A 12,686-nucleotide genomic window follows, 5' to 3' on the forward strand; every position below is an offset into this window, starting at 1 on the left:
GTAGTAAACAGCAATAAAAATGAAGAATAACATTTGTGATTTAGAGGAGCAATAAGCCACTTTCACCTCTGGTGGCTTATTGCTTAATTAAATGACAAATCGGAGGATTGGTTTGCAGATTGCCTGAATTGACGTCAATTGGATTGGTTAGGTGACAGAGGCAGGCTCCGCCCCCTCCCCCCCCCCCCCCCCCCTCCGCGCGCGCGCGCGGAGGGGGGGGTAGAGGGGGCGGGGGGAGCAGGGGGCTGAGCTGATCCCACGTGTGACGCTTTCATTCCCGGCTCAGTAATATTCTCATAGCGGGGCTTTGCATATCTCCTGCCCTATCTGTGTGTGTCTGTCACTGTTACTGTAGTCCCAGCCCATAGTTTTGGAATAGATATGGAAGGAGACGGGAGTCAAGCCACATCCGGAAGCCTAAATGATTCACAACATGACCCGGGGTAAGAATCTTTCTAAATATAATCCTAAGGTACGGCTGTTTTTTTTTTTTTTTTTTTCTTTTTCTTTTTTTTTTTCTTCTTCTCTCTCCCAATGTTACAACATCTTGGAGAGGACTTCGCCTGCCGTGCCGGATTCGTCCCCACAGCACGCACTTGAAAGCGGAGGCGCAGTTTTCACTAAAGACCCCCCCGGCTCGTGCAAGCCGGAGTGGCCTCCCCCTTTTATGTAGATACAGTGTAATTACAAAAGCGCCAACGTGTTTCCCCCTCCGCACTGTCTTCCTTTTATCCTTTAAGGTCGCTTTTAGAAGTAGTTAGTCGTCAAAATGGCCGAACTGACATCTGGACTCACTTCTGTTGTGTTTTCCTCTTCCAGTAAAATGTTTATCGGTGGCCTCAGCTGGCAGACCTCACCAGGTGAGACTGTTATTGTCTTTTAACGCCGTGTCCGGGATTTCTGCTTGTTTTGTGGCTGAGTGCTCGGCGGAGCCGCTGCCGCTGCTGGCGGTGTGTGTGTGTGTGTATGTGTGTGTGTGAGAGAGAGCGAGCGTGTGTGTGTGTGTGTGTGTGTGTGTGTACTGTATGGGATATCTGCCTGGTGTGTGTGCGCACGATGTTATTTTTGATCTCCGTCCATCTGAAGTCCTCTATTCGACCCCTATGCGCATCGCGGGGTGTTTCTTTTTTTTATTTTTTTTTTTCCCACCTTTCTTTTTTTATTACGTGTGTGTGTGTGTGTGTGTGTGTGTGTGTGTGTGTGTGTGTGTGTGTGTGTGTGTGTGTGTGTGTGTGTGTGTAATACAGTGACAAGAGCATGCCCGATGTGTTTCTGTCAAATGACCCGACATATTCTGTCTCTCTCTCTCTCTCTCTCTTTCTCTCTATCCACAGACAGCCTTAGAGACTATTTTAGTAAATTCGGAGAAATAAGAGAATGTATGGTGATGAGAGACCCCACGACAAAACGCTCAAGGTAAATAACGGGGCTTTCCTACTTTTTCGCCCCCCCTTCCTACTGCACGTCGCGATATCGCTTACTTTGCCCGTGTTTAGCGTTAATCCACCGTGTGTGTGTGTGTGTGCGCGCGCGCGCGCCTCGCGCCTCGCGCCTGCGTGTGGTTTCACAGCGAGCCAGATAAGCTTAAATGCTCACTGCTGTAAAGCTGCGGCCGAATGCAATTTGACATTGACTTTGTGACTGCACCGCAATGTTGGTGTGCTGTCGTCTCACATTGGAACACCGCAAATAACGATCAGCCCGCGTCCTCAGTTTCGCTTTGTAATCTGCCACAGGACGTCCATAATCTGGATTGCACATAGAATTCATATGGAATAATAAGAATTAAAAAAAAACAAAAAAAAAACAATTGCGATAAGGTCATTGGGATATTATGTCTATTCCTGTTGCGAGTCAGTGTTTTTTTTTGTTGTATTTACAAGAGAGAGAGAAAAAAAAAAACATCTTTTGTTGTTTGTTTGTATGTATTTTTAACACTGTTGTTTGTTTTTTTTGTTTTTTTGTCTCTTTGTCTTGCAGAGGATTTGGGTTTGTTACGTTTACAGATGCTGCCAGTGTAGATAAAGTCTTAGCTCAACAACACCACGAATTAGACTCAAAGACGGTGAGTTGATTTCGTCTTCGTCTCGGGAGTTTTGTGTTGTTGTTGTTGTTGTTGCGTTGTTTTGTGTTTGCACTGTTTTGCCAACTGTGACCGCCTCAAGGCCTTGCGGGGGAAACACCTCTTAAGGTTAACAGGCTGTGCCCATCAAGGTCATGTCGAGAGAGCTGAATGCACGATGCCCCCCCCCCCCCCCCACCTCCAAACACAAGCCGTGGCAATAAAACACAACTCCAGGGCAAATATTATATGTGTTCACTTTTACTTCTCCGGCTGAATGGGGCCGACACGCCCCCTCCTTTACTGCAGCCACATGTGCTGCGTGCGTGCACATATCTCATGTGGACACAGAAGGGCGTGCTGGCTCTCCACTGTTGCCCCGCTGCCGTTTGACCCCGCAGATATTGTATCGCGACTGTTCCGCTGATACAGTAATTCTATAAAGAGGAAAAAAAGTTTGAAGCATTTCCCCCTTCCAAAGTGTTGCTTTACGGTCAAAAGGTACAACCAAACTCATATCAAAGATAATACCAGTAAAACTTAAATATAAGATTGTTAGAATATGATAATGTCTGTAGTGATCAGTAAAGAACCTTCACACACACACAGAAATAACAACTAAAATAGTCAGCTTACATTTTGAAATGTGTCAGTAACTTAATAAATAAAGGCGCAAATGATTTTTTAAGGATTATTGAAGTGACGGATTAAATCGGCTTCAAATTAAATTCTATTTGTCCTTGCTAGTATCCAATGCACTAGTATCCAAGAAGCTTGTATTTGCTACTTTAGCTCCGTACGGAGAATTTTTTTTTATGTTTTATGGCTTTTGCCAGGTAGATAGATTTGACCTCAGGAGACAAACAGTGAAATCTCCTGGTCCGTGTGAAATATAGCAACAGTAATGCAAATGTTATACTCAATGTAATATTACTGAGCTGAAGCCTGATTGGCAGAGAGCCGAGGAACTTGCTCGACTTTGTATTTGTTCCTATTCTTTCAACTTTGAGGTCTGTATTAATGTGTCTCTTTTTAAAAAAATTCAATTTTTACTTTATTTTCTTGAGGAGCTATGAGCCTTCAGTTTTCTGAGAAAAGCTCAGCGATGGAAGATTTACTTCTGCGGTGTGGTGGGTGGGTTTAGTCTAAAAATTGCATTATCTTACTTTATATATTAAAAAAAAAAAAAAAAAAAAGACACATACCTGTGCCATAATTGATGAGACCACTTTAAAATGCATAGTAAGACAAAGAGCGAGTGCTGTGCTTTTAGTATTCCTTCCTGTAGACGGAGTAAACGACGTCTTCAGCTCTAATTATAGCAACAATAATAATCCTACACTGGCTTTAACATCTGCTGTGATTGAGGAGATTTGAAGCAGTGAAATGACCAATCAGTGCAGCCGGTGGCATCGCCCAAAACATCTGTAGAGGGAGAATCCACACAAGCACTTTTCAGGGGGGGGGGGGGGGGTGTGCTTGAAAGGGAGTAACGATACAAACATACTTTGATGCAGAATCTAGAGCAGTTTGATAACTTCAAGTTTGACATTTGGAATGAACAGCTTTGTGACAGCTTGACAGCATATATATTTACAGCAAAGGTCGTGGGGGAGGCGGTGGGGGGGGGGGGGGGATACGTGTGAGGGAGGGCTGCACATATAATATACTTACACCTGAGAGTTGGCCTGTATAGCTGCTTTTTTTTTTTTTATTTATTTATTTATTTTTAAGGAGTATGCGTTGCTTCATTACCTTGCTCAAAGGCACTTTGAGAGCTGCAGCAGCACTTTAATCCTCTGGTGTTTTTGAGTTATTCTACGATAGTCATTTCACTAGTCACCTGCTGATACTTTCATCTACACTAATGCTGCTTCTATGTTCCAACTAAGTTATTGATCTCAAACTAGTCATATTGGAATTAAAAAAATTTTTTTTACGCACGTAAACAACATGGTAAGCCCCCTTGGAGGTTCCATAAAATGGAGAGTTGCCTCGGAAATAACCAAACATGTTCACCAAATGTTACTAAAACAACAACATGCATGAATGGAATAGACATATTTGGAAACCCGTTCCAGTTTAACACCTTTGCATGCGACGCAAACATTTAATTGATTGGCAGCTCATCACTTTCATACTGAACTACACGCCAGTATTTACAGTACTTTGGTACATTAATACCATTTGAGTTCAGATGATTTATGTCACAAACCTACAAGCAATATTTGTCACCAATTACAAAAAGTTGATTAAAGATTTGTAAATTTGAATTACAGTCCCCAAGTGAAATTGTAATAGTACTGTGTGATCCATGTAGTAAATCTATTATGACTGAATTCACTAAATCGGGCGTCAAACGTAAGGTCCGTGGGCCAAAACTGGTCCGCAAGAGGCTCCGCCAACCCTCCAAGCAGATAAAAAGAAATTCAAATAAAAACAGTGAGTTTTTCCAGTGTTTTAACCCGAAAGCTTGCAAACTATCATTAGCCTCACAGCTAACTCGCTGTCAGGGTGAGTCTGTATAAACATAAATAATGCAACATTACAGCTAAAATCACTTCCACGATCACTGATTGTCAAAAGTACCATTTTTCTGCCCGTGGGGAAACTACTTGGTATCAGTTGTTTGTTTTTAGTGAGAGATTTATTGTCGGCTCCAATTCACATTTGGCTTGTTCCACCTGCTCCATACATCGCGGCTCTTGACAGCTCCTTGAAAAGTGAACGGTGACATTTTCAGGCCTGACGTCGAACCGTCATCGCCTCTGAATTGTGGCTCGAGTCGCAGCGAAGTTCTGGATACTTGTTGCACATCTGTCCAAAGCTGACTTGCCAAATCACTGCAGGCTTGTTGAGAAATGTTTTTCTTTTTTTTTTTTTCTTCTTCTCTCCGTAAATATCAATACTTTTGAAAGCAGATTTGTATCCAGATATTTTTTTTTTTTTCTTTTTTGAGGGGGGATGTTTTCCACTTTATTAGAGAGTACACTGTAGAGAGCTGACAGGAAATGAGCAGGCAGACCCGGTCAGAGTCGATCAAGCACTGTTGTGATTACATGGTCAGTGTCTTAAACCCTTAAGCCACCAGGCTGTCTGGAATAAATTGTGTTTAATGACTTTGAGATTACCATGTTGGTCGACGACTTTCACGCAGCCTGTATAGTTAAAAAAGATGTTAAACTTAGGTTTCCGTCAGTTTTTGAGGAAATAATACATTTCCCTATGGAAAACTTTCATAATTCCAGCATTTCTGTCACCGACACAGCAAACATCCGTTTTGCCTCAAACACGAGTTGAAATGGAGACTTCCTAGTTCTTAATGTTGCCATTGTTTTATCAGTCAGCGTGTAAGAAAAGATTCCAAACGTAAGGCAGCTGTCTGCGTCGTCTTCCTCACCATTAGTCCCCGGGCTGTATCTTTACATTCACACGATCAAGATCACATTGCATTAGGATCCATCATACATCTTACAAAGTTGCTCAGCAGCGGCGGTTTAAAAAGGAACGATCCAGCAAGTACGGCTGAATTTCGATGCGTTTGCAGATGCTGGTTCGATACGAAGTGTCCCTGTTTTTTTTTTTTTGCGTTGCTTGAATGAATCCTCACCAGTTTTGCCTGTCCCTTATAACCTTGAGAGGAGAGTGTTGGCTGGAGGGGCTCGGACCGAGAACGTGTCGAGTCATATTAGTCAAACGACGAGAGTGTGAGGTTGAGATTATGTATCATTAATTTATTTTTTATTTTTTTCCTCGATTGGATATTATTATTTTATTTTTAACCTCACTTTATACACACACGCTCACTGAATGTGTGTAATACTGGCTGCATAGAAAACACTAAAACTCCTTTCTTGTGTTACTCAGATAGGAGTATGGATCATCATTGCAGTGTTACGTGTGAAAGAACTATAGAATCAATGTTACCCGGACCAAGATAGATGACAGACACACCATCACAATGTTTCTCCTACTCTTTATTTGTCTTTTTTTTTTTTTTTTTAAACTGTGTGCTCTGTTTTCTGTCCGGTTATGAAAACACTCAGACTAAGATGAATATGAATGAGACATATGGGGAAGCGCAGCCCGGGGGGCTTCAAAACACACATGCTGGTAATTCAGAACATATTTACCATTTTTCATGATGCTTTGTTCGGTTCAAAAAAAAAAAAAAAAAAAAAAAAATCTGCAACTCATAGCATCTGTTTCCCGAAAGACGATTCAACGCAGGCCAGTTTGAACAGAGGAGATCACAGCACATGATTGTGCATTTTAGAAGTAACATCGGTGAAGGTTACGAGGCGGCAGGTTGATTCGCGGGGGGCTTTTTTTTTTGAAGTCGATGGGTTTTTCTCTGTGTTTTTCTAATGTAAATCTGTGTTGTTTGAGGGCTGACGGCAGGTTATACCTCGGACAGGTTGCCAGTCCATTAGAGGACAAACGGGACATTCACACACACACACACGAGAGTTCTCTGAAATGATTATTTAAATTTAGATGAAACATTCTGTACATAACTGTACGTTTAAATGAAAAATATGACGGATGCCATCCATCATATTTGAAGCAGCGTAAATGCTTCTGATCTCAGTTCTTTGTAACCTCCTCAAACTGAGATTCTCTCTGGTTTCTTGTGAGATAAACAGATTTCTTTTTTTTTTTTTTTTTTTCTTCTTTCTCCATCCTGGGTAATTCCAGCCTTTATTGAACGACCCCATGTCAGTCTGCCCTCGCAGTTCTGATGTTCTGGGTGAGGCAGGAAGCGGCTCGGGAGGAAAAGCAAGGAGAAAGGGCAAGGATGAGCAGCTGTTCTGGACCAACGTGAACCCCCTCTTCATCAGATAGGATTTGGAGGCAAAGTCAAATCGGCGAGCTGAACCGCCTTGTTTAAGAATAGCAGGTGCTTCGTCTTGTGCAGTTAATTACAGCTGAAGGCGTTATTAGTTCATGGTGTACGTCTCCTGACACTACATACACATCATCAGATGTTTGGCAAGGCAGTAACATAATATCTTAAGTAACAGCACCGAGACTGGATTACATTCATAATGGTGTGGCATATTTTATTTATTTATTTATTTATTTATTTCGGAGAAGAAGAAGCGAGTTAGCTGGTTGAAGGGTTGAGGGTCGTAACAAACTGCCTTTTGGAGGTGTCGTTCCACAGCAATAAAAAAAAAAAAAAGAAAAGAAAAAGAAAACCTGTACAGATGGACAGCACAGATATGAAACATTCATGTTGTAATTTCTGGTCTATTCTGTTGCTATCGCTCGCTCATACACACACGTATACACACACCTGTGGGCCTGCTCGCACACTTATATTGGGAGAGGCTGCAAGCTTTGATAAGGCCCCCCCACCCCCACCCCCACCCCCCTTAGCTTAAACACCACATCATCATGCTACTGTAGATATGTCTTAAGAGAGGCAGGGAGTTTACCCAGGAGCTGCATTAATATATGAAATCCTTTTGTAAGATGTGAACTTCAGATATATGCTGTTTCTCTGCCCTGATCTCCCTTAGTCGCATGCAAAAGCGGCCCTCGGAGACCCCGTAGTAGAGGGCTGTGGAAGATAAAAAAGATGACTGGGCGGGGTTGGGGAGATTCCTCTTGGTCCGCTCTCATTTATTACGTTGACATATCTGGTTGTATGATGTCTTGAGGAAAATCCACTTTTTGCTCCTTGTGAGGTCGCGTTGCATCACGTGACAAAGGCGAAGGAAAACTTAATTGCTGAAAGTCTGGTTAGGGCGATGTATAGCCTGTGTGATGTGGGAATGCTTTAAAATGTCTCACAGGGGAGGCCAGTTTTAACTTAGACCCCAGCTGTGGAACATCTACCCCCGATCTTTTTTATTTATTTTTTTATTTTAAGTTCATGTCACGAGCTGAACGGTGTAGACAGGTTAGATGGGTGAGATTTATCCGAGATGCTCACATCGCAGAAGGCACACATATTGTAATTGCGGGGCCTTTTGAAAATGACATCACATTAGTGGTTGACAGTCAATTGTACATAACAGGTACTGCTGCTATGAGATTGCTACAGTAATTGAATCAATGGTGGTGGGGGGGGGGGGCACCTTGTATATTCTCCATATAGTTGTAGGTAACAGATGCCGGTGATAATAACGCTATAATCTAAGCACATGATGGTACATTTTACCCTCTAAAAATAGAATGGCATTTGTCATGTATGTAAATTAGGCCTGGCTGGTGCTTTTCAATGATGCATTTTGATTACAGTTTACATTCGAACACATTGCACCTTCAGGTACAATCATACTCCAAATGACACAACACAATATGATAGTTTGGTGAGACCTTCCAGCAGTGTGTGTGTGTGTGTGTGTGTGTGTGTGTGTGTGTGTGTGTGTGTGTGTGTGTGTGTGTGGTTCGGCCATATTAATCATTCAGCTCCAAGTCACATTTCTAAACATCTATGTGCTGTTTGGGATGTGTTTCCATGGTAAATGCTGTCCTGATGGGGATTAATAAGGTATTTTTACCACAGTTACATGATGACCACACAGTTACATTTGAGCCAGACGTCCAGATTTACGCATGCAGTTGTATGTCTTCAATTTGCGGTGTCTAATTAGCTTCAAAGTGTTTTTTTTTTTTTTTTTAATGGCACTTCGCCTTTTTCCACTACTCTCTAAGCTCATGAATTGTCCACAGAATCCATTTCCAGAAGCCACCGATTAACACTCCACTGATTCAGCTGATGTAGGTGGGGAATGCTAAAATTAAAGTGAAAGAGGAATGTTTTGCCCAACCTATTAGAGAGAAAAAAAAAAAAAAAGTACTGTCTTAAACAACAAAGACCACAAATATCTTTTAAAAAGTTAGTGTTGGATGAAGCCATTTTCAAGGAGAAAATACAAGTGTACTGCCAAGGTCCAGTCAACTGATCCCAAACCTGATGGTGTGTGTTACATAACAAACAAAGGAAATATCAGGTGAAACTGAGTCAACATAATCTCTGGTTCACTGGTATGGTTATCCGGTGCAAAGGGTAGCGCATGTTTTAGCCCTTGGCCACAAGTATACAGGCTTTTTCTTTCTTTTTTCCTACATTAAAGCCCTACTTTGCTTAATATGTAAAGCAAAGGGAAACAATTGCTACATCTCCCCTCCTCATAATTTCACATTTCTCAAAGGAGCTATTCATCATTCGTTGTGACCTAAAAAGGTGCTGCTACAGCATTTCTCAGAAGGATTGGTTAGTAAGTCCTCCTTGCCTAATTTGGTTGCGCGGCTGCGAGTGGGATTTTAAACAATCTGCAGAATCATTTCAGCACAAAATCTGTGCGTGTAATTGTTCCTGTTTATTGACAGTGATATTCTAAAGCAGGAGACAGCCGTGTGACATTTGTGCTGCAGTAGTGAAGAGACTGACATCATCGGAGTGAGTGGAAATTCTCAGCAGGACAGACAAAACAATTAGTGTGACGAAAGGAGGTTTGATATGTATTGTATAAGCTTAAAAAGTGAGATACATTACCAAGTGTAGGGCTTTGGTATTCAGAGTATAATGTGTTGTCTTTGCTCAAATAGGGTGCACAAAATAATTGAGTTTGAATTGGTTATGCCTGGGGGCTAAGTGCTAAAACAAATCTTTAAATGAAATTCATTACAAGCAGGGCTACCGTGCCCAGGTGTTATTGAATTCATTTCTCATTTTGACCTGATTTAGAACGATAACGGCAATAAGTGAGACAGACAGAAAAGATGACAGTGACATTGCACATCATGCTCTCCCTTCAAACAGATTAAAACCGAGTCAGCCTCAATGGCTTAATTGATCCGTGCAGATGGCGTCTTTTCTCGGGTTTTCCTTCCATTATTTTCCTCGGCGTGATGCGAGATCATTTTCTTAAGTAAATCCATCTGTGCCGACGGAGGTGACTTGCAACGAACGCATAGCCTCGATAAAGCAACTGTAAATAATTCCTCGCAACACATATGGAAACAAGCCGCAAAAGGTTCTCTGCCGAGCTTCTTTAACGTGTTTCCTCCCTCATCCGTCCGTATCCAGGCAGAGGACAATTTAGGATGACATTGTTGTTTGTGACGGTTCCTCTTCTCTGTAAGTGCAAGGTTGATGAGACCCCCCGCCACATACCTTCATACCAGTGAAATTAATGAGGAAAATGAAGCTAATGAGATAACAAGCACAAGATGGAGAAACAGGCTGATCTGACGCATCCTCCCGGTTATTTGGCAATATCTGGAGGCGTCACCGGCCTCAGACTCTCATTTTCTCCCTGTCATATTCAATCAGCGATTCCTGCCTAAAATAAAAGCGAGCCTCGGCTGCGACCATGACCGGCAGAACATTGGCGTGGCCGGCCTCCACGCTACATGCAGCTTTCCTTCTCCTGAAGATCTTTTTCCTTTTCAAACGTCAAATTCAGAAGGCAGACAGTCACCGGCAGTAATTACACTAAAGTGCATTTCCCAATGCAAGTAGCATTGTGCCGAGATTGTGTCATTGAGCTTCATCACTTGTGGATCATTTGCAACAGGGAGCAACGAGGTCACCGATGTTGGTCATTGCTTTTCAAATGCATCGCTGTGCTCAGTCACTGGAAATCAAAACCACATATCGGGGCAAATCTGTGCACCTGTGTAATTTACAAGGGACCAGGTTAGGCAATAGGCCAACGACAAATTCAAAGGAAAAGCCATTTTGCAGCAGGGACTAATGTAGTGAATAATAAGGTTGTTTTACTGCACGCTTAGTGAATTAAATAGCGTTTTGAAAATGAACTGGTCAATAAGAACAGACACAGAATTGGCCATTGATTTAATATTTTATAAAATTATAGACTACGACGTTGAAGTGCTGCTTTCCATTTGTTTAGCTGACATGTTGATGTTGGCTGCAGAAAGCTGCCCGCAACCTCGACGCGACCTCCTCCTCTATTGTGTATAAGCAGAGAAAGATGTCAGATTTGATAGAACAATGCAGTACCGCCATTGTCAAGTCCAAGAAGTGGTTTTTGTACGATTTTATTACAGATTCTGTTGGTTCACTCACATGCAGTTAGTTTCAAACTTCAGTACCTCTGAATTAGTAGTTTTGAAAGATGCTCAAACGAATGTATCCTTGCAAGATGATTATTTTTCTCTTTAGATGAGTTTGTAAACATATTTAGTCTTTACATAAGTAGACATGTGGACACTTGTGTTGACTAATCTTTTGGTAAAACTGAATATTTAACTTGAATGACGCACCTTTGAAGCTTTTTTTTTGGTAGTGGCGGGGTCACATGCACAGACATAACCACATATTCTAACCCATTGGTGTCCAACATAAGGTCCGTGGGCAAAAAACCAGCCTGCAAGAGGCTCAAAACTGGTCTGCCAAACCACCAAAGAAATTGTAAACGTTTCAAAGAATACGGATTTATTCGCACAAATTTCTCAAGCGTTTTGGACACAACCCCCGGGCTGAGATTTCGGTGATGTTGCCATGTAAGATAGTTATGTCGTTGCTGTCAAACTCGCCTCAAAGCCACGTGGTCAGAGTGAAAAGTCCAAAAGAAATGTTACAAACTCCCCCTATCTTGCACTGGAAGGTATCATTAGAATTGGCTTCAAGTTGAGATTGTCGTCATTTTCAGAAGCAGTTGTTTGGGTTTTCGTCACGTATACTAGGAAAAACTTTAAGATTTAAACATAAAGGGTTATTATGGCAGTATTTTACCTGTCCGACCCACTCAAGATGAAATTGGACTGTATGTTGTTTCTGAACTTAGATGAGTTTCTAACCATTTTCATTGTAATTCTTTGTTTCATTCAAATTCTATCATAACTTTGAGCCTGTATTTAAATTGTTTATTTTATAAAAGACAGAAAAAAACCTAGCAAGAACTAAAAAGGCTATGAAGTTGATTTTAAAACTTAATTTTGAAGAAACATAAATAGAAACGCTCATCGATATAACTTGGCCACTCTTGAATTCGTCAACTTTTTCAGTGGAGAAATACTACTGCTTTGAAAGAACAAATGGTGTATTGATCGTCACCTATGCTTAATTGCACATCTAACTTCTCACTACTTGAAAGTCAAATGTCTAAGTTGAATTACAAATATACACCACAGTTATAAAAATGCTTAATTCCTGAACATCTTATTCTTTTACTCTTATTCACCCATCATATATACTGTATTACCCTTTCCTGTACCAACAGCTCTGTCCCTCTTTCCTGTTTTCCAGATTGATCCTAAGGTTGCCTTTCCCCGTCGCGCCCAGCCTAAGGTAAGAATAAATTGGTCACTAACCTCACTCAAAGAAAATGATTATGTCTCATGTCACTGGCTCACCCAATTTTGTGCGCTCAAGCGGCAGATACAAAGAGACATAAACACCCAGGCTCCATCCATTGTTCTCACCTTGTCTGCACTGTTTCACCAAACCAATTAAAGTTGAAAATATTACATTTAAAGATACATTTTCAGCATGATTGAGGTTATTTTTTTTCCCATGTAACCTTATTGTGTTATGCCTACATCACTTTTTTTTTCTTTTCCCTCCCCCTCCAGCGCTTTTCTCAAGTTGTGCTTTTTTTTTTTTTTTTTTTTTTCTCCATTGCTCATCATTGGCTGTTTT

At 41.4% G+C, this 12,686-nt stretch overlaps 1 protein-coding gene across 10 annotated transcripts in view; it reads left to right on the forward strand.

Moving 5' to 3' along the window:
* The first annotated feature begins 221 nt into the window (after positions 1-221).
* Positions 222-12,686, forward strand: part of LOC308121614 (RNA-binding protein Musashi homolog 2) — a 266,100-nt gene continuing 253,635 nt past the window's right edge. For all 10 annotated transcript variants that reach the window (XM_080482944.1, XM_080482946.1, XM_080482949.1 and 7 more), the window contains exons 1-5: positions 222-443; positions 820-860; positions 1,335-1,416; positions 1,981-2,065; positions 12,294-12,335. In XM_080482944.1, the coding sequence (XP_080339070.1) occupies positions 382-443; positions 820-860; positions 1,335-1,416; positions 1,981-2,065; positions 12,294-12,335 (312 nt within the window). In that variant the 5' untranslated portion in view covers positions 222-381. The remainder of the gene's footprint in view (positions 444-819; positions 861-1,334; positions 1,417-1,980; positions 2,066-12,293; positions 12,336-12,686) is intronic.

The sequence above is a fragment of the Lipophrys pholis genome (assembly GCF_963383615.2).
Source record: "Lipophrys pholis genome assembly, chromosome: 16".
NCBI lineage: Eukaryota > Metazoa > Chordata > Actinopteri > Blenniiformes > Blenniidae > Lipophrys > Lipophrys pholis.